This window comes from Mustela erminea, chromosome X (genome assembly GCF_009829155.1).
Source record: "Mustela erminea isolate mMusErm1 chromosome X, mMusErm1.Pri, whole genome shotgun sequence".
Lineage (NCBI taxonomy): Eukaryota > Metazoa > Chordata > Mammalia > Carnivora > Mustelidae > Mustela > Mustela erminea.
The window spans coordinates 99,351,008-99,373,210 of record NC_045635.1 but is presented as its reverse complement, the minus strand read 5'-3'; the positions used below and the strand labels follow the sequence as shown (position 1 = coordinate 99,373,210).

Genomic DNA, 22,203 nt, shown 5'->3' with positions numbered 1-22,203 from the left:
GGAAAGATCCCGGGGTGCCATGAATGTCTCTTCGGAAGCTGGGACATGGCAGTAATCCATTTCAGGTTCTGTAATCCTTTCACTCAGGGTTGGGTGACATCAGTTTGTAAAAAGCCACTGACTATCCCCAAACTGACTTTTATCAAACACGAACAAGTGCCTCCTCGATCCTCTGTAATGCCATGGAGTTAGGAGGAGTCAAGGGCAAAGCCCTAGTTTTCTAGCTGGGGAAAAAATCGGTATGTGTGTAGGATTTGTAATCTCTTAACAGAAGCAATTTATCTTTTTACCTACTGGTTTTGGACTTCTTGAATATGTTTTTAAATGGAGATATTTTATAGATTCGTAAAGACTTACATCTCAATGCAGCGCATGTTCTATTGAAAGCTCGGCTGATTCCTTCTGCCTTATATAGGATTTAGGACCCCAGAGGCAGTAGATGACCTTCTTTTTTTTTTTTCCCAACAAAGCTTATACCTGACCCGGCAGTGGAAGACATCAATGAGGTTAGACTGGCTGCGGCAGGAGAAGGAGATTTCCATTCACAGAAGTAGTGGAAGGCCATGTTTTTATAGGGCGTGGTTCATTTCAGTCTTAACTTGACGTTCTGTAGAAAAGTACCAGCTGTTAGGGCCAAGGGTGGGATGCCGGTCAGTGGGGTTGCCCCGAATGACAAGGCACGTCCTGTGCTCAGAACCAGCCTGATAGCTGAAGGGGCCACGCGATCTTCTACTTCACCGAAAGTAAGAACCGCGCATTGTTTCATTGATCTCTTCTAATCGCATTTAATAGAGATACACTAGTTCATGCAGAAGTTCAAAAAAATGAATGTAACGTAGCAGGTCATGCTTATTATTAACAAGACGGTAACCAACGAATGATTTGTGGGCTTCCTCGTGTTCAGTTCCACTTCAAGCTAGTGACTCTACCATCACCACTAGGCTTGGCTTGTCACATCTGAAAAAATGGCTCGTGGGGTGAGTGCCTTTTCTCCTCTGAGGACTAGCAAGGACTGTTAATGTTCAAAGTACTGTTGCCCAGAGTAGCCTTTTAAAGTGCTAAGAGCTTGTGTTTTGTCAGACAACTTTTGGTAACTAGGTATTTTTTTCTCCTCCGGTGAGACCCTTGCTCCTTATTTTTTTTTTTTTTTCATGTTTCATGCCACTGAAACAAAGAACATTATGAGTTTGTAATGGAAAGCAGTTGTGCTTGTTTTGAAAACAAATCTTCATTTCTTCTGCCATTCGATAATTTTTCTTTGCAGAGATTTTTGGGCATGAAAACAATTTGCTTCTCAATAACCAGACATTAAAAAAAAAATTACGGAATACAGCATGTGCAATTTTTTTTTGGGGGGGGGAGATAATAGAACCGGTGCTAAGTCACTTCTATCTAATATTTTGTCTGGTTTTGTTTGTTTGCTAAATACCATCCTGGGGCCTAGAAGTAAGTAAAAATACTGGTTTCATGTTTACGTTCTGTACAACTTTGGATTTTTATATGTCTTGTGGTAATGCGTTTTAGATTTGAATAAACCTTTGTGTGTGTGTGTGTGTGTGTAGGCCTTAAATGAGGAAAAGAACAATTTATCCTGTACTTTTCAGTGGAATGAGTGGCTTAGTAAGGAATGAAATAGAACCGAAAATATTGTGATCACTTTCTATTAATTAACACTGTTCTTCTTCATTGTGCTGTTCTTTAAGTGGTGCAAGAGTATTTTCTCATCTTTTTTCTATGACCTGTTAAGTAAGTAAGGGCCTGAACTTTAAACTCTGTCTTTTTAAATAGGTGTTTTCTTGTGTTTCCCTTGTATGTGCTGCTAATAGCGCTTCAAGAAAACTAAAAACCTGTCGATGTCTTTTTGTTCAATTTGTTTGAATTTCTCAGGTAGAAAGCCACATAACCTGGTAATTTTGAAAGTAAGAACCAAATAAATGTATTTTTATTTGTTGTGAGACTGTCTACAATGTTTTAAATAAATGCTAATAATTCCATGGGGCGGGGGGTGAGTTTCTACTTATAGTAAGCTGCTTTGCACTCCTGATGCCAACCCTTTGTCTCATTTGCATTGTTAGAGAAATAGTACATATTTAATTTTCAGATATATTAAAAATAAAATGGTCAAGGTGACTAGAGCCTGTTCATTTGCCACGCACGTTGGCTAGGATGTCCCACATCTCCAGCATTTTCCATGAAAATAGACACACACATCCGGTTTTGATATGGCCTCTACATGACTTTTCCCTCCGTGATGCCGAGGTCTGGGAACGGACTATGTCAGAGCTCATGCACTTGGGAGATCACGGTTTTATCTTCATTTTGGATAAATTGAAATAACAATATTTGGACTGAAGACTATCCTCCCTTCGGCAAAGGTTTCATCAATAATCTTAGAAGGCAGCGAAATGGACCCAGTGGCCTTTCCCTTCACCCCTGTAGCACCTGGTGGAGGAGTTCTACAATCTCCTGATGTCAGCGAGGGTGTGGGTTGGGGCGGGGGTTCTAGTCGGAGAAGCTAAGGGTTTCACTGCTTGGTTCCTGATCAGTACGGAGTTACTGCGTTTTGACGTGAAGCGTGCAGCAAGCTGCCTCCGAGTGTTCTATAAGAAAGGCTGTACCTTAGTTCCATCTGGTTCCCTTGCAGCTGAAAGGGTCCTTGTTGTGGGGCGGGGGGAGGGCAGGATGGTCGCAGAGCACTCTCCAAAACAGCAAGGGCTGTCCTGATGCTTGTTCTAGATCTTGGATTAGCCTCTTTGGCCCTCTGAGGTAGTAAGGTGAATGTGGCATGCACAGCCAGATTTGGGAGGTACGGAAACCATGGAGAGAACACAGTGCCTCTGTGGGGGGGGGGGCTGGATAGAAGTAGGGGAACAAACCCGTGGGGTTCACCTGCACCACCCCCGCTGGCTGGGTGCCTGTAACCACCACGCCCCACCATCTTAAATGGCGCCTTTTATGTAATGTGGTTTCTCAATATGCCAGCTAGATTTGAAAAGTTTTTAGACCCAAGTCCTGCCTTACTATAATATCATTTTACGTGTAATCAATACAATGTTGATTTCACTCTGAATGGCAGGGAGTTGGGCTATTTGAGATCGAAGCTTTAACCAGGCTCTGGACGGTTTCCTCTTGGCATCAAACCCGTTTTAACTCAGAAAAAGGAGTAGCCTAATCTTCACATCTGAATGAGATTTCAGGCTGCAAGGTGGCCCAGCTTCTGTCTTCCACCCCTTCCCCTGAAGCACATGGTGTAACAGGGTACTTAGCACGAAATGGGCAACTCGATTAGTTGAATGAAACCTAGTGGGGGTGGGGACAGGGCCCTTTTAAAAACAGAAAGAGGCAACGGTTTGGGAACATAAAAAGCAGAAAGCTGCGAGCCCTCTCCGGGTCGGAGTATATCCCCTTGTAAGAAAACTCGACTAAGGGATGTCTTCAGCTCAGGTCATGATCTCAGAGTCTTGGGATGGAGTTCTACATCTGGCTTTCTGCTCAGCAGGGAGCCTGCCTCTGTCTCTGCCCTCCCCGTGCTTGTGTGCCTTTTCTCTCTCTCAAATAAACAAAATCTTAAAAAAAAGAAAAAGAAAAGAAAACTCTGCCGATTTGAACATTAGAATGGCAAAACACTAATATTCTGAGAAGTTGTGCTGACACAACGAACTGCGTATGCAAATCTGACCTTTTGACAGGAGGCGAATTAACTTTGCTAGCATATAAGAATTTCCGAATGCCTTCCTGATCAGATGGTATCTGAAAACAGAAACAGCCAAACCTGCCAAGGCACTTTTAATGTCCTTAGTAAAGTTAGCCCTTGATAACCTTGCTATGGACCTCAAGGAAGACGTGGCTTCGAGTTTAGAAAGTTCTGATTTAAGGGGCAGAGACTGACAAGTCACAAAAATAAATTCACTAACTTCTTAAAAATGACAGTTTGCACATTTTCATGAGTACAGTTTAGCTAATCTCTATTCACTGTTTTTAAAAAATATTTACTTGAGAGCCTGCACGTGGAGGGGAGGAGCAGAGGGCGAGACAGGCTCCCCGCTGAGCAGAGAACCCAGTGCAGCACCATCCCAGGACCTGAGCTGAAGGCAGACGCCTAATGACTGAGCCACCCAGGCGCCCCAGTGCACCATTTCTTAACAGGACAAGCTGGTATTTGGTTTGTGGTATGAGGCCTCTGAAGTTTTGCCCCATTACTGGTTTCTTTTGGAATACACACACACACACACACACACACACACGAAGCTGAGTATTAAGCTAAAATAAAATGATCGAATCTGGTTTCTTAGGTTAAGGTTTAAAGAACCTTAAAGGTTTTAAAAACCCACCACACTGTACTGGGTAAAACCATTTTTTATTAACTGACCAAAGCACTTCATTTTGTTTTCTGATTTGAGGTAAAACCATTAAACACAGTTCACAAGAAAATACAAGGACTATTCAACTACAATTACAAGAGTTTGAAACCTCACTAGTTCATATAATACTTTTACAAATTCATACAACTGTACAGTCTACTTAAGCGAAGTTTATTGTTAACCAAAAGACCAATATCAAAGACCTAGACACTTGGCCTACTACTCTTGCAGTGGCTATGGTTTTGTAACAGAAGAATTAACTGTTACCTTAAGGAATATACTTTAAAAACCCCTTGGCTAGTGATGTATACTTTCTTCACTCCTGGGAGGTGGCGGGGGAGGGTGTGAAGGCTCTCCGGAGAGTAGAGGCATACCCTCCCACTCCTGGCAAACTGTGTGAAATCACTCTTGTCCCACCGTGAACGTGGGGATGGGAGAGATAGTTCTACGTTTTTTCCTGTATTTAGGTTTCTTAGCAAGCCAGTGGATTTCTTCCAAAGCTTTCTTTTGAATGTTCAGATCCTGTTTTAAGCCTTACTGTACATTGCTGTGTTAGTGGAGGCATCTGAGTGTCCAGAGGACAAAAAGAATGATGTAGTCTACGAACACAGTGAATGTATTTTTCCCGACCAGGCCCAGCTTTGAGATTTCTTTTTTTTTAAATTTTTTTTTCTGGGCAGCTCTCTTTTGTCAATACCAAAGAGGCTTTGGAACACTGCAGATTTGCTTTAGAGGTAGATAAAACAGAAATCATGCAGTTAAGTCAATTGAGAAATAAGGGATTTGCTATCTTGAGGACATGAGGACAAGAAGTTGATCCTTGGTTCTCACGGCTAGGACTTTGCCCAGTTAACTTTTTTTTTCTTAAACCTGTTTGGGGGAAATACCCAAGTCTTACCTGTGTCGCTCAAGGAAAAAAAACCAATTTAAAGGCAGCTGGCACTAACCACAGACAGAAGGGGAAAGTCCTGATGTTTGGTTACAGCACTGCAGTTCACGGTCTGGATTTGTGACACACAAACACGCCATGCACTTGAAGACGGAAGAGTTAATTGGTTCAGTGTCACTAGTGATGTTAATTACAAAAACTTAACAGCGAGTTCGAAACTGCTCTAAATATTGAAATCACCATGTTTTAAAGACAGACTGGAATGTTACAAATGATTCTGCAAAATACAAAAATAGATATGCTTCCACTGGTTGCTTTAATCATTTTTCCGAGCATTCCCGTCTTTTGGTTCTTCCTCATCAGAGTACACAGTGGGCTCCTCCCCCTCCTTCAGCAGTTTGCCCACATGATGGTACTTGACTGGAGGGAGAGAAGAAAACACAAATGAGCACGGTCATGCTTCACCTGAAAGCATCCGTTGCAGGCCTGCGGGCTGGGCTTCCCGAAAAGCTGTCAATCGCCTGGGACCCCCCGCCCCCCAAACCGTCCTCGCCAACGGGGAATTAAGAATTAAGAGTTTGGAAAAAACAGCGAACAGGTAGCAATTTCGGGCACGGAGTGGGCAAGGGAAGGTCCAAGTGAGTCATGTCTGTGTGCAGGGGGGCCAGTGAGAAGAGCAAGGGCTCCGGAGGAGTCCTTAGGAGGTCTTCCGAACACCTGACGAAGGCGGCTGTGCGTTGGACAATGCATGGAAGGACCTGAGGCAAGAGGGGGTTCCAGAAAGTGACAATGCCATGTACAAAGGCAGGCGAGTGAGGCCAAACAGATCTGGGGAGCAAGCTGACAACGACAGAGTGGGAGTGAGGGTGGAGAAGCCAGTGTAGCATGAAGGTTGTGGAAAGACAGCCTGAAGAGTTTGGACTTGATCCCATAAGTGGCAAGGGTTTAAGACAAAGGAAGCCCATGCTCTGGCGCACACGGGGTGGCAGAGGCATTACCGGGCGGATTCTGGCGAGGGGAGCAGGTGCAGGCTGCCCAGGAGGCCAGCGGGTAGGTGTGCGTGTGGAGGAACAAGAGCCGGTACTAGGGTGTCCATGGGAACGGAAAGGCCAGGGTATGAGCTACTTTAAAGGAAAACTGGAAGCGTGAGTTAATGAAGTTAAAACTGGAGCTCCCATGGACCAACCCCGGGACTCCGGAGACTGAGACCCTCGGCGGGGGTGGGGTGGGGAGGGCACGCGACAGGAAATCCAAGGCAAGGGCTGGACAAGTCAGGTTACTGCTGGCAAGAAACAGGTCCCTGGAAAGCTCAGAGAAGGGGCAGCCTAGTGGAATCGTGGGGCTGGAAACGGCGGCAGGAGTTAAGCAGGTGCAGGGAGGAAACGAAGCAGCGGTTAGGGGCGAGCACTTCGTAGGCGGCTGATGGTGGAGGGAAGGGGTGAGGAGTCCGGTGGATGGAGGAAAGCAGGAGACCCATGTCTTTTTTCCCTGACGCGAGGAAAGAGCTATGCATAGCAGTTAAAGTGAGTGCTTAAGGAGGCAGGAGAGCACGGGAGGAAACAGATCTGAGAGCGCAGACCAGAAACCCAGCCATCGAAAAGAACGACACCTTCCCATCTGCAATGACTCGGGTAGAACTGTTCGGCTAAGCGAAGTCCGTCAGAGAAAGACGAATACCACGTGATTTCTTCTGCGGAATTTAGGAAATAAAACAGGTGGACATAGGGGAAGGGGGGGTACAAATAAGGCGAAAACAGGGAGGCCAAGCGTAAGAGACTCTGAACTGCAAAGAACAAACTGACGGCTGCTGGAGAGGAACCGGGCGCGGGGCATGGAGGAGGGCACGTGATAGGGTGAGCGCTCGGTGTAAGGTGCAGCCGAAGAACCACTGAGCTCTACCTCTGAAACTACTGTACTACGGTAAAGGTCAACTGAACTGAATTGAAATAAAACATTTTTCCGAAAGAGATGAGAAAGGGTAGAGCCAACAGACTGCGCCCCACCCCACCCCCCGGCTGGCCGTATTCTTGGGGCCCACCTAACGCGGGGTTAATCCTATCGCTGTCCCAGGCCAAGAGAGTCTCCCCTTTCTGCGTATGGGTAGGAATTAGAGAGGAGTAACCAACCCGTCTAACCAGGTAGCCAGACCTGCTTTTGTGCAAAATAATCACCGAGAACAATGGGAACTTCCCTATTGGAACATGTTATAAAAGGTCCCCAGGGTGCTCGGGGCCGCACAACAAACACAGGGCAGGCAGCGCCGGGCAACCTGCTTTAAGGGGCTCCCATGCCAGGCTTGAGTGGCGCTCAAAGGGCACCAGGGGATCTGGGGGTGTCTTGGTTTAAGGGGGAGAACATTCTGACCCAGGCTTCACCTCCTTGACAAAGGCAAGCTTTAGAAGAGAGAGCTGTGTAAGTTAGAAATTATGACGGGTTGGTCCCACACAGAAGAATCTGTATTTACAAAGGCAACCTTAGGATACCCCCTACCAAAAAAAAAAATCAGGGGTGATGTTGGGTAGCTGAATTATGTTTTTGAAGTAAAAAGACCTGCCTCTAGACTTGAAAGCTCTACTTCTGTCTGCTTGGGACCCAAAACCTAAAGGTGGAACCACAGCTGGCTAATGATCAACCCAGAAACTCTTAAGTCAGCACTATTTTCAAAGAAAATGGTGGGGTTTAGCCAAAAGAGTCAGTAATATTTAACTGGCTATAGAGAAGAGCAAATAGAGAAGATGCACTGTAAAATAACAAATCTGTAAGCGCGGGTCATGGTCTTTATATACCATCAAAGCTGGGAAAGATTAGTCAAATTCTTAGTGCAGTGTCACTAAAGTGATCATTAGACTTCGGTTTGACCAAAGCCAATTCCTCAAGCCTCAAGGTTGGAACTTAACCCCCATCCTCATTGCCCCCCTCCTCCCAAAGACCTCAGCCTTGGAGCATAAGCCAGGAAACAAGGGGCTCCTTTTTCCCTCTCTTTTTAAAAATGCAGACACCATTGTTGCTGGGCAGATTATAAGCATCATTTGTAGATGAGGCCTATAGTTAGGCTCAATTAGATTCAGAGAGAAGCTGTTCGGTAGCAGAACACAAGTCTCCCATTCTTCAACAGAAATGTGGGCTGCTTTTAAACAAGACTTCTGCCAATCCCTCTCTCTGTACCCTACAGAGCCTTTCCCCTACACACCAAGCACCAAACCCTAGTGTGGAATCCAGGCGAAACTGTCGAAAGACTTAAAGAACAGAAACCCAAGTTCCCATAAAGAACTGGCTCAAAACTGGAGGCAAGCACAGCAAGTGACTCAGCACTGCTGCAATTACTCCAAGCCATGAACTTGATCCGTCCAAGATTCAGGAGCCTATCAAAATGCTCCCCAGTTCCAGGCTGCTTAGTAATAACTATTGTACTGCTGTGAATCCTATTACTGGTAGAAATTTGATCCAGGCACAATTTGTTAAAAAAATGCTTACAAGTGAACTGAGAGTCCCAGTCACTCAGGGTCTCCTGCTGGGCAGGAGTGAGGTCAGAAAGGTCATCGTACTCGTCCTTCAGTGCTTCCTTATCCAGGCAAAACGTGGCAAGGCCCCGGGATGCGTCTCTTCCAGCAAAGACCCCATATGGCCCCTCTTAAAAAACAAACAAAACCAAAGACCAATTCTTTATTAGACAGTCAATTTCTCTGTGGTTCATACCCAGAAAATGGCTTCCTTCCCCATCAACAAAGACCACCCCCTTTGGCAGTGTCAAATTCCATGTGATGTTGGTGCTTTCCCCATTATGTGGCGGATCCCAAAGGACCTCTTGTCATCAGACTCTTACGAATCAATATGCTATATGTTATCATCTGTTTCCTGTAATTCTCAAATAGCTAATAAAACGAGCCACAAATGATTATCTGCTGGGGGGGCTGGGGTGGTGGGAAATCATCCAAGATAATACTGAATCCAAAGGTCAGAATTCACTGAGGATGTTGAACCCAGAGCCTGTCTCAGCTCTGGCATTTGGGCTATATCAGTGAAAGTTATGGCTCCTTAAGATAGTAGGTACTGAGGCATAATGAAAACACTTCCTTATAAAATGTATTCTGATACGTTTAAATGAGTCAAAAGTATCTCGTAGTGATCTTTGGTTGTGAGACTCTGTTAAACATGTGGCATCTGTAGCAGTAATCATTTGATAAAGAGTACCAGTGGTCCAGAAATCTATCCCCATGTTACATCATCAAAACTGTCAGTAAAGAGGTAGCAGAGATCAGCTCCATCGCTCCGGTGAGTGTGAAGATTCAAAACACCTTAGACTTTCATGGGGGAAAAAAAAAGGCTGAATCAGTATCCCCAAATAACTTTATAAATTATATAAAACATCAGAATCCTATTATATATAATATTATACTGAACTTCTGTCTAAGAGAGTGGTGAATTATTCTGTAGGTACTTAAAGTGGATGTGTAGACTTATTTAAATATTGCACAAGTAAAGGAAAAGAAGCCAGTGTACTTTCAACTGTGTGCTGTTCCCCCCCAGGTAGACTGGGTAGCAACTCTGACATTAAAGTTTGTAGGTAACCGTAATGCCAAGTATGAGATCAGTTTCAATATGGCCTGGTCACTGGAAACCTCAATCCCCTAGGAATTTTTTTTTAACAAATTACACAAAATGTATGATCAACTTTTAAATGCAAATAAGGTTCGAAAGAAAACCAGTTGCTTGCGATCTTCATTGTATGCTATCGAGTCTAACGAAGGTTAGAAAAAAAAAGGAACCCATTTCACGGTTTTCACAAATGTGTGTGTATATAAATAGATATACTTCTAGTGGACATGGTAGCATCTAGTATTTGAAACCAGGCCAATTGTTCTGGTTTGGACTGTGCTACTCCAGAGATTATGGTCACAGAACACTAAAAAATGGCTCAAGGGGAGTATTAAACGTCTTTGGAGAATAGAGATTATTCACCAGAACGTATCTTCACTAGAATGTAAGCTCCAGAAGCACAGATGTGTGTCTGTTTTGCTCACAGCCGTATTTCCAGTATCCACAAAAGCACCGTGCATGGAATGGTGGGCACTGGAATGAGTAATTTTTAAGAATCCTCTATAATATGAACGGTCATTTGCACGTGAGGTCACATATTCATGGGCTCACGGGATGATACCACAGGGTAGAGACTGAGGAGATCTCACATGGGGGGGCCATCCTTAGCATTTTTCAGAGGGACAACTAAGGCCCAGAGAGGGAACAATGCTTTGCACCAGGTCACACAGCTAGTCAGTAATCCAACCAGGATCAGAACTCAGGTTGCCTGACTCCCCCGAGTTTTGTGTTTCTGTGCACAGGCCTGCATTCCTCACAATGACTTTGCAAATTATAATCCTAGGATGTTACCCCATGCACTGGGTTGAAGTCCTTGATGGTGTAGCTCAGGAGGGGCAGCTATTTACTGGATTATGTAAAGTGGAAGTGACAGGGGAAGTGACAACAACGAAGGTGTGGTTCCCACATTCTTTGGACAGTTACATGGCCTACAGAAAGTAGGTCTAAATCAGCCACAAGGAAAAACCGGTAAGGGGGACCAGTTCCTGAAGAACCTTCACCCATCTGATTTTGATTAGTTGGGCTGGGCGGGTAAAACAAAGCAGGACCGGAGATGACAGAGACCACCGCCTTCTATCCTTTTCCCTCTCTCCAGACCAGCGGGGAAGAGGGCCCTCAATATGGACACACTCCCAGAGCTCCTTGTTTTTAGGAGTCCGTATTAGAGGAGCTAAAATCTCTTCCTCCCCCTCTCCGGAATAGTCTACGGGGCGCGACTTTCCAAACCCGGCCGCTTCTCAAATGCGCCTGGGGGAGCTGCTTAAAATGCAGATTGCTGGACCTCCCCCACAGAGCCTCCTCCACCGTGGCTGCGATTAAGCCGGGAATCGGTGCTTTTTTTCTCCAGCGCATCAGGTGATTCTGATCCGCAACCAGGCTTAGAAAGCCTCATCCCTACGGCCCTCCAAGCCTGCCCCCCTCCAACGGCTCAGCAGTCATCCACCCTCATTTCCCCTCTGCTTGGCTCTTCCTGAAATCCCCACACCCAGCAGCCCTCACAGCCCTACCCCTTTTGTTTCCCAGGATCCTCCCACTTCTCCCTCCCTCCATTTTTAATTTTTTTGGCTTCTAGTCCTTTCTCTCCCGCTATAGATTAAAATGCTCTATTACCTCCTCATCTCGCCACGTTCCCATTGTCCGCTACGTTAAGCCTCCTCCCAACCTCCCTCCATCAGCTCGCCCCGTCTCCCCCCACCGAGCCTCCCCGTTCACCTTCCAGCTTTTCTGTCGGCCACACACAGCACGCGCACACACATACCAAACACATGCCACACACATACCTGACACATGCCACATTCCGAGCGCGCGCACGCCCGCACACTCGCGCCTGGCCAGCCACAGCCACGGACTACGCACTCACACACCGCCCGCTGGCACGCACTTGGCTGCTACCTGCCGCTCATCCCACCCCCGCTCTCCGGCTCCCACACCTTCACACACTCCGCGGCCCCTCCCGGCGGCAGCGGCCTTTGCCTCCTCTCCCAGGCTGGACCTGCCCCCTCCCCCCCCGCGCTTCCCTCGAGACACCCTCGTTTCCCTTCTCCAGCCCGACACCGCCCCTCCTTCCAGGAACCCCCCAAACCCCATGCCCTCGAAGCTCCCTCAACTCTGCGCGCGGCTGTGCCCCCTCTTCCAGGGCGGCGAGCTCGCCCACCCCGCAGGTCCCCCTCTAGCAGCCGCCCCCCGCCCCGGCCCGGGCGCTCCAACCTCCTCTCCGTCCCCCCCACCCGCCCATCCCGGCGCTGGCGGCGTCCCCCGCCGGCCGCAGCCCTTCTAGAGCGACCCTCGTCCACTGCCGCCGAGGGGGGTGCCCCGCTCCCCCCTCGCCTCCCCCCGGCCCCAGCCCCGGGCCAGGGCCCGTTCTTTTGTCTCCACGTCCCCTGGGCGGCCGCAGTTACCGGGCCCGTAGAACTTGCGGCCTTTGGTCACGTCGAACACCTTGCCGTTGATGGCCATGAGTATGCGCGGGTCCTGGACGCCGTCGAAGCGCCGCAGCTCGGCAGGGGTGAAGTCGCGCCGCTTAAGGCGGGGCAGCGGGGGCGGTTCGTCGTCGTCGCTGTCGTTGCTGGCCGCCGGCTGGTCCCCGCGCACGATCTTGTACAGCAGGAACACGCAGAGGCCGAGCAGCAGCAGGTTGAGAGGCGACGTGAAAATCTCGTGCAGCAGCCCGCCACTCTCCAGCTCGCTCGGGTCGGCGCCGGTCGCCGCCACATCCTCGGCAGCCATGATCTCTGGAGCAAAGGTTGGGCCGGGCTAGGGAGGGCTCCGGAACTGGCGGCTTTCTCCTCCCTCTCAGCGAGCTAGTGGCGCGCGGGGCTCCGCGGACAAGGACTAGCCAGCGGAGGAGGCGGGCCGGGGCGGGGCCGGGGCGGAGCCTCTAGGCCCCGCCTCCCCCTCTGCTGCCCGGGCGCCCGGAGGGTCCGACTCTGGCCCCCCACCTGGCCTCGGGACGGTCCTTCCCCTCCCCCCGGCCCCCGGCCGGATCCCGCCTCCCCTGCGGCGGCGGGAGGAGCCCCCGCCTCGGCCCTACCTGCGAGGCCGCGGCCCCATCCTCACGCCATCCCTGCTCCAGCCTCTAGCTGAGCGCGACGCGGCGCGCACCCCTCCTCCGCACCCTCCCGGGCTTCTTGCACCAGGACCCGCTCCTAGAGCCTCGGCTTTGCAGAGCTCTGGCCGAGGCCCGCTCGGCCACCTGATGCGCGCCACGCACGACTCCATTCCTCTTGCTTCAGCTTCTCTCTCGCCTTCCATTCTGAAACCTCACCTTTCCCCCCGCCCATAGCCCCGGGACCGCGAGACTCCCTTGGGGGGGACAGCAAGGAAATTCTCTCCACCTTGGAGGCCCAGACTACCCATTTCCACCTTGGGAACCCGCTTTCACTCTCCTTAACGATCTTCTCCAATCCTCCCCGCCAGAGGCTGTGGTGTGGACACCCCCGTGTAGCTCAAGTACGCGCACAGCCCCCCCCCCCCTCGCCCACGCCTGACACCTCTCCCAGTATTTGGGGGAGACAGATCTGCTTGCCACATCAAATTGGTTCATTCTCGGAAATCTAAACCCTTTCGCAATCACAGATTTACTCAGTCCCAGCGCATCAGCAAGCAACTCTGTTGTTGCGCCTTTTCTTTTTTGGCTCAGAATAATGACCGAAGTTTCTTTGTTGGCAGCGTTCTTTTATTTGTAGTCTGTCGAGCTACCCTTGGCAGGCTCAATGACCCTGTGCTGTATCCCAGACGAAGGCGGGAGTTGGTCCACTGGCTACTGATGGGCTAACCGTCTGTGCAGGAACAGACAGGCCTTACGGAGGAAGGGCTGTCTCTATCCTTCAGAACCCTAATCCTGCCTCCCTCTTCACGGTCACGGGCGTGGGGGGCGGGGTGGGTAGCGGAAGAAAGGATAGAGAGAAGGGGGAAAAAATAATTAAAACCAAGTCCTGCACACATCTGCAGCCCAGAGCAGTACTTTTCCACCAAGAGTTCTGTTTGCTTGCACGTAATTTACTCCGCCTCTCAACACGCAAGAGATTTGAGAGAACTGGCGTCTTACCTCAGAATTCTAAAAATTTCTGGCACCAACTGCTTCCATCCCTGCCCCCACCCCATCTTCTTAAATCATTTAAAAGTGCATAGGAGCAGAATAATCCTTAAATGGGGCCTACGCATTTTTTTCTTCACAGATCTAAATTTAGGGTTAGCTGAAATGGCCCTAACAGAGCTTTTGTCAAACCTCCTCCATGTAATCAAGAGAAAACAGGCTTAAAATGAGGGCCCAAGGCCTTAGTTAGACTCTAGTTACCTTTTGTTTCAAAAGTTTATGGCCAAGATACTTTTAAAAACCAAACACAAAACCAAAAGCAAACTTTTGAAATATATTAACGACAGAGAAAGGGTTAACACCTTGTAAGAGCTCATTTTAATTGATAAGAAAATCCGGAAGATGCTAGTCAATAAATGGGCAAAAAATGGAAATAGGTAGTCCACAGAAGTGGGGATACCAATGGTGAATAAGCATATGAAAAATGTTCAGTCTTACCTGTACCCCTGAAACAAATAATACATTATATGTTTAAAAAAATAAAAATAAAAAATAAAATGGTATTGGCCCACAACATAAAAAAAAGAAAAATGTTCAGTCTTGCTGGCAATGAAAAAAGGAGATATCACTCACCTACCACCTTCCTGTCAAAAAGATGCAATGAAAAAAAGATGATCTACAAGGCTGGCACAAGAGTAATGAGACTCTTATACACTGTTGGGAGTAGAAATTGATATAATCTTTTGTCATTCATAAAAACACTCTCTATCCTTTAATCCCACTTCTAGAAATCTACTGTTTGGTCCAGTACTTTGACCTCTAGGAATCCATGCGAAGGAAACACTTAGAAATGCAAAAAAAAATCTTATACTAAGATGCTTATCAGAAAACCTTTTTTTTTTTTTTGAGTAGTAAGCTCCTTGCCCAATGTGGGGCTCAGACTCCTAACCTCGAGATCAAGAGTTGCATGCTCTACTGACTGAGCCAGCCAGGCACCCCAGAAAATCACTCTGAATATGAGAAAAGTGGAAACAACCTAAATGTTAAACTTTAAGAAATAGCTAATTAATCCGCTTGAAATGTGACAAACCCATAAAACATTATTATGATGTGCATGACATGGGAAAATGCTTATGTCTTAATCTTAAGAGAGAAAAACAGGATACAAAACTATGCAGTATGAAAACTCAACTCTGTAAAAAAAAAAAATGCATGAAAAGGAAGCCTAAAAGGAAACATGCTAAAATGTTAACTGTTGTGATTGGTAGTTTCTTTGTACTTCTCTATGTTTTCCACAATGAGCACATGTCACTTCTAGCCTCAGGAGGAAAAAAAATGATTTATTATTACTTCTGTGAAAAAATAAAAGTAGAACAGTTAATACATGCTCATTGTAACAAACTTAAGCAATACTTAAGTGCATAAAAGAAAAAATGAGATTCATTCTCTCTCTCCCAGCTCCCCAGACAATCTTTGAATGGGACCCACACATTAGCAATTTGGTTTATATTCTTGCAGACACGTGAAACACACATACACACACCTATACACACACACAGGTTTTGTTTTACAAAACTAGGGAAATTTAAAAATTATAAATGGTTTATCAGGGGTCTTTTTCCTAACAGATAAAAAGTAAAAAAGGTAAGAATAAATCATCAGTTCCCACCCAGATAACCTTTGTTGAAATTTTTAAAAAAGATTTTATTCACCCATTTGACAGAGAGAAATCACAAGTAGGCAGAGAGGCAGGCAGAGAGACAAGGGGGGAAGCAGGCTCCTCGCTGAGCAGAGAGCCCAATGTGGGGCTTTATCCCAGGACCCTGAGATCACGACCTGAGCCAAAGGGAGAGGCCCAGCCCACTGAGCCACCCAGGTGCCCCTGAAATTTTTCCAAAGTCATATTTGTTTAAGGTCGTAAAATTCAAACTATGGACAGACACAAAAAGTATATTAAAGCCCTTCTTCTCTCTCCTCAAAAATAAGTACTATTGAAAGTGGGGGCATTGTCAGACACAGAAGGACAATACTGTATGATATATCTTATATGTGGAATCTAAAAACAGACACGGAACTAAAACAAAAAACAAAAAACAGTGGAATGATGGCGACCAAGCGCTAGGAGTGGGGAAAGGGAAGAGAAGTTGTTTAAGGCTACATACTTACAACTAGTAGATAAGTAAGTCCTGAAGAGCTAACGTATAGTACAGTGATTCTAGACAGCAAAACCGTATCTTAAACAGTAAACTTGCTAAGAGACTAGATCTTAATTGTGCTCACCACTAGAAGGAATTAAAATTAAGTGATGACACAGGTGTTAGCTAACGCTACAATAACAATTTTATTACAATATAAATGTGTCAAATCAGCGTGTTGGACACCTTAAACTTACACAATGCTATATGTTATCTCACTTATAATTTATCTTTTTTTTTTTTGTAGTTGAAAGAATGGGGGATGGAGAGCCGAGGGAGAGGGAGAGATAGAATCTCAAACAGACTCCCCGCTGAGCCTAGAGCCTGATGTGGGTCTCAATCCCACAACCTTGAGCTCATGATCCAAGCTGAAATCAAGAGTCAGACACTTAACCCACTGAGCCACCCAGGCATCCCTATATTTTATCTTAATAAAAAGTGGGAGAAATGCCTTTAGGGAGGGCTGGGATTATTTATAATTTTCATTTATCACGGTACAGTGCCCTTTCTGCTACATCTCTGTATTCCCCTGGATAATAGATTGAAGGAAGTCTTGCCTCACACAGAGGGTAGAAAAGTTGTGCAACTTAAAACCTTGAGCAATGACAGCTTGAAAATATAAATGCTCTCAAAGCAGATTTGATATTAAGGTGGGCTCTTAAGTAACACTGGAAACACTGGGATGTTGAGATTGTTGGGGAAAAGCACCACCCCCCCCTTCTAATTTATAGTCGGTGGAAAGGTCTTGTCCAGAGTTCTTAAATTCTGTGGAAATAGGAAGGGAGCTCCTGACTAAAAAGCCCTCTCCAGAACATGAGAGTTGCATTATATGTGCTCTTTGGCTTCAGATCAATTTCTAAAGCTTATGTACTTGACCTGAGCACTACTTCTTTCCCAAGATATATATTAAATCTGCTGACGTTTCCAAACTTCCTGCCTTCTTTAAATTATTTTCAAAGGTTTTCTAAAGCTTTTAAAGAAAAATAGGACAATTGGCTGATGAGCAAAAAAAATGTGTGGGAAATAATTCAACTTCACTAGTAATCAAATCTACAAGAACATAATAACAAGGTACCACTTTTCATCATTCAAATTACAGGAGCATTCTCTTTTGCCTTTTGTTTCTTGAAGCTTTTTAAGAATGGTAATACGTGGTGTTGGCAAGCATACAATAAAGGCAGACACTCTGACACAATGCTGGCAAGAGTGAAATTGCTAGAATGAAAGGATTGATTTTGTTCACCAGTGTATTTCAAGTCCCTTGACCATGTCTATCCCAATAAAGTAGTGGGCACTCAATATTGTTGAACTAAATTATATTTTGAGTGAGTATAGACTTTCTGGAAAGCCCTTTTGGCAATATGCAGCAAGAGCCTCAAATTATTCCTAACCTGTGACCAAAGAATTTAACTTCTAGAACTTTTTCTTAGGGAAGTGCTCAAAGATGTGAACAGAGATTTATATAGAAAAATCACAGGAGTGCCTAAGTGGCTCAGTCAGTTAAGCATCTGCCTTGGTCTCAGGTCATGATCCCAGGGTCCTGGGTTGGAGCCCCACCTTGGGCTCCCTGCTCAGCTGGTGAGTCTGCTTCTCCCTCTCCTCCCTGCTTGCTCTCTCTCTCTCTCTCTCTCTCTCGCTATCTCTGCCTCTTTCTCACTCAAATAAATAAATAAACTCTTAAAAAAAAAACAGAAAAAAATCACAAAGCATGATAGATGGTAGCAAAAACTGGAAACAACCTAAGTTTTCAAAGATGCTCCCCATGTCACTCAGAGTAAAAGCCCAAAGTCCTTACAGCAGCTTACAGGGACCCACAGGATTCACACCACCCACCCTACCCTTACTTTTAGGATGTTAGCACCTCATTTCCCAATTCCTTTCCTGGTCACTCAACTTCCAGCTGCAGTCATCGCCTTACTGGCCCGGGAACAACTAGGCATGTTTCAAGTTCAGGGACCCTGTACTTGTGATTCCTTTTGCTGGAATGTTCTTGCCCAGATATCTTCATGAATCATTCCTTTACTGCTTTCTAATTTTGAAACATTTCCCCCCTACCCCATCCTACTTCTTGGCTTTATTCTTCTCTATCGCATTTACTGCTTCCTAATATACAATATCCTTTACTCACTTTTTTGGTAATCTCCTTCGATTTGAAGAAGAAAGATTTTATTTCCTTCCGTACCATATCCCCATACTTAGAATCGTGGCCGATGCATAGCAGGTGCTCAGGAATATATTTGTGGACTTCAATTGATTTGAATATGGAAAACCACTATGTGAAACAAAAATGCACAGACAAGACACGAAGGAAATGCGCATAATAGTAAATGACAACAGTGCGTCTGCCACCTCGTGATTCCTCCGGTGCCTGTGCTGCGTCCATCTGTCTGCCCCTGATGCCCAGAGGCCTTGGAAAGGCACGCTGGGCAGTGACTCTGACATGGAGCTGAGCCAGTACCGGAGAGACCACAGGTCGTCTTCTGGGGTGACCACGGAGAGCAGGAAAAATTACTGAACAAGAGCTGCACGTTGTATACTGGAAACCTTTCCTTTGACACCACTGAAGGACACATCTATGAACTCTTGAGCAAAAGTGGCGGCATAAAGAATATCGTGATGGACCCGGATGTGGGTTCTGGAGTCCTATTCAAGAGCAGGTGCAGAAAATGCCGTGAGCTGCAGACATGGAACTCGTCTGTGTGACCCCCTGATTTGCACAGATGCGGACGCAGGCTTTAAGGAAGGCAGGCAGTATGGCCATGGACAACCTGGGGACCAGACAGGAGATGAGTGTTGGGAGGACAATGATGCCGGAGGAGGAGGCCATGGAAAACTGGTCCTAAACCAGTAAGTGGTGAGAGCCCCATCATGAAAACTCACTCCTCTGGCCTGTTGAACTTGCCTGGCATTACCCAGGGTCTGCAAAGCTGCCCACTTTTACCAGGTTTAATTTTTTTTTTCTCCAAGAAATTTCTCCAATCCATGTGGACTCGAACTCACAACCCCAAGATCAAGGCTCCAGGGCCTAAGCCAGCCAGGCGCCCCTACCATGCTTTGTTCAAGGTCTCTACTGAGCTGGAAGACTTTTCATGGTTTTCCTATTAAGGGACAGAATCCAAAAGAAAGCCTCTAATTCTGTAGTCTTAGACTCTTGGCCATGGGTCCATTTACCAAACGGTTTTATGTTACCAGGTTGCATTCAGGGGCAACAGATTTGATCTCTGATGTTGACCTGTCTGCCCCCAAACACCACACTTCTAGGAAGATGGAAAATTAAGAAAAAAAAAATGGATAGTAGGGGCTCCTGGGTGGCGCAACAGGTTAAAGCCTCCGCTCAGCAGGGAGACTGCTTCCCCCTCTATGCCTGTCTCTCTGCCTACTTGTCATCTCTGCCTGTCAAATAAATAAATAAAATCTTTGAAAAAAATTAATAGTAGATTCATGGTCTACATTGGGGCCTGGAGTTCTTATTTAAACATTTTTAAGTTTGCAGAAGATAAAATGTAATAAATGGGGTTTTGTTGTGTCGTACAGCTTTGTTCTAAATTAGTAGCTATTTGAAAACTGACTTCGTTTTCTGTGTTGAGTTCTCATCCCCAAAGGCAAACTTAGGTGTCGAGGAAACTTCCTCAATTGGTGGTTGCAAAAGTAAGCCTTAGACTGTCCCAGGGAGACCCCCGGCTTCTGTGCTTTATGTATCAGGACTTGAAAAGTTTTGACTGTATGCAATTTTCAAAAGGTGTGTTTTACTTAAAGTTACCAAAAAATGGTTCATGCATCCGACTGAGGCAATTTCAGAGTGATCTCAGGAATGGAATGGGTTTCAAAAGAGCTCGGGGATTAAGAGAACACTTAACCAGAACAACCAGGAATTGCTTCCCTTGGGAAATGTGGGTTGGCCAACTCTCATATTGGAGCCTGCCTTGTTTTTCCCCGATTGTGCTTACTGAGTTTCAGAGCCTTGAGAGTGAGCTGATGGCCTCTCCAGAGAAGGGGTCTACACAATTTATTTTGCCTTTGTAAGGCACAAGGTGATTTCTCTAACATATGTGAGCTCTTGCTCATTTAAACTGTTAGTCTAAGATAATTTCCTCCGACGTAAATGAAATTTTTTTCATGGAGTAATAGAGCATCTCCCAACTTCCACTCGAGTCTGCAGAAGTTGGGGCTGGAACATCTCAGTGTGAACGCCTTTCACGTTAGGGTAAGTATAGGATTCCTCATTAAGTTCAAGCTGATTATTTGGATTCTTAAGAGCCGTGTCTAGTTGTATGTGTTTAGGAAAGAACAATTGCAAATGTCTAATGAGGACATATTCTTCGTTTTGAAAATTTCTTTTACGCTGTCATTTGAATGAATGTACTTTATAATTTCGTAATAAAATGTAACTCAGATTTCTATAGGCCTTAAAGCAAACAGTGGTTTCAGCTTGAATTGTTGGACCAAGTTTTCATTGTCTCTGCCCATTACCTCGCCTAGAAAGAGGGACATTGTAATGCTTAAAAAAGAAGAAGTTAATGATAACTAGTATTTTTCTTAAGATTTTTATTTATTTATTTATTTGGCAGACAGAGATCACAAGTAGGCAGAGAGGCAGGCAGAGAGAGAGAGAAGGAAGCAGAGAGCCCGATGTGGGGCTCGATCCCAGGACTGTTGGATCATGACCTGAGCCAAAGGCAGAGGCTCAACCCACTGAGCCATCCGGGTGCCCCTGATAACTAGTATGTTAACTATAGCGGACTTAAAATGTAAAAAAGTTGATGACAACTACATCTGGGTTGTGACATTATGGATAATTTTTGCTTCCTTTTTTGTACAGTGAGCATTAATTACTTTTATTATTGTAAAAAGTCGTACAAAGTTCAAACTATGAAAAGGATGAAAACCAAAACTTCAAAGTTGCTGACTGTGTCTTACATAATAGAAGTATACAGATTCCAAAACAAACAACCAAGTATAGGGACTCTACATTTTCAATTTCAGAGATCACAGTAGGAAGCGTTTGGTGCTGAGATTTTAAAGAGACCCCAAAGGGACCTGTCCATCTGTATTCACTTGACCTTGAGGACCTCTTGAGACTCTGCTCTGAGCTAGGCTCTGTGGCAGATACTAAGTATGCAAAATCTTTGCCCCTCAAAGAAGGAGCTCACTGTCCAGCAATGGGAGACAGACAGTCAAAAGGTTATAGATGCTGTGATCATGGTATGCACACGAAAAGGAGGAGGTAAAGAAAGGAGGAATTGGAGGTCTTGTCTAGGAAGATTTCATGCAAGAGGTGTCTTTGGGCTGAGCCTTAAAAATGTTCACCCAGCGGACAAAGAAGCAATGAGTTTTCTAGGGAAACCGGTGGTTCTCACACTTTAGTGAGGATCAGAATAATCTGGAGCAGGGGGAGGGTACTTATTAAAATGTCTATTCCTAGGATCAGCCCTGAAGATTCTGATCCAGTAGGTACAAGGTAAAGCCCAAGAATCCATGTCTTTAGTAATGGCTAACATCGCTGGGGCACTTCCCATGTGCTAGGCAATCTTCTAAGCCCTTTGTATGGAATGACTTATGTACTCTTTTTTATTGACATATATTTGACTTTTGATATTGTGTAAATTTCATGTATACAACATGTGAATGATACATTTCTGTATTACAATAGGATTGCCATTGTAGTGACCATCAATGCCTCAGTCATACCACATCATTAGCATTTCTTTTTACTGGTTGGATAACTCCATACTCTTCATAAAACAGGGTGAGGCAGGTAGTCTGGGGGCCTGACTCTGTGGGGCCATCCCACTCTCAGAGCTCCCTGTGGGATCCACTGAGGCTGTGTTCTGATTGCTCTCTGGACCCTGCTTCTTTGCCTTACCCTTCAGGCATAGATGCCAAGAGCGTCTTCTGATAAACTAACTTCTGATAAACTAACTATCAACTTCTGATAAACTAACTCCCATCGTAGAGTCCTAGGGAACCTGACTGAACACTCTAACCTTCCATGATCTGACCTCAGCCTACCTGTCTAGCTTGATCTCTTTCTACTTACTTCTTACCTTCAACAACTATACTACAGCTAGGAGTGATGTGGCCAAGATCACAGCTAAGGTGTGTAGGGCGCTACAAACACTTTCCATA

The 22,203-nt window shown here is 45.7% G+C and overlaps 1 protein-coding gene and 1 pseudogene across 1 annotated transcript; one reads left to right on the top strand and one right to left on the bottom strand.

Moving 5' to 3' along the window:
* Window positions 1–4,338: 4,338 nt before the first annotated feature.
* Window positions 4,339–12,676, bottom strand: PGRMC1 (progesterone receptor membrane component 1). The gene is made up of 3 exons (XM_032330479.1): window positions 12,246–12,676; window positions 8,725–8,880; window positions 4,339–5,670 (listed from the first exon to the last, which is right to left on the bottom strand). Exons 1-3 carry the CDS (start codon window positions 12,571–12,573, stop codon window positions 5,567–5,569), a joined length of 588 nt encoding a protein of 195 aa, XP_032186370.1. The 5' UTR covers window positions 12,574–12,676; the 3' UTR covers window positions 4,339–5,566.
* Window positions 12,677–17,271: 4,595 nt separating this feature from the next.
* On the top strand, window positions 17,272–18,989 carry LOC116582339 (annotated as a pseudogene).
* Window positions 18,990–22,203: the final 3,214 nt, after the last annotated feature.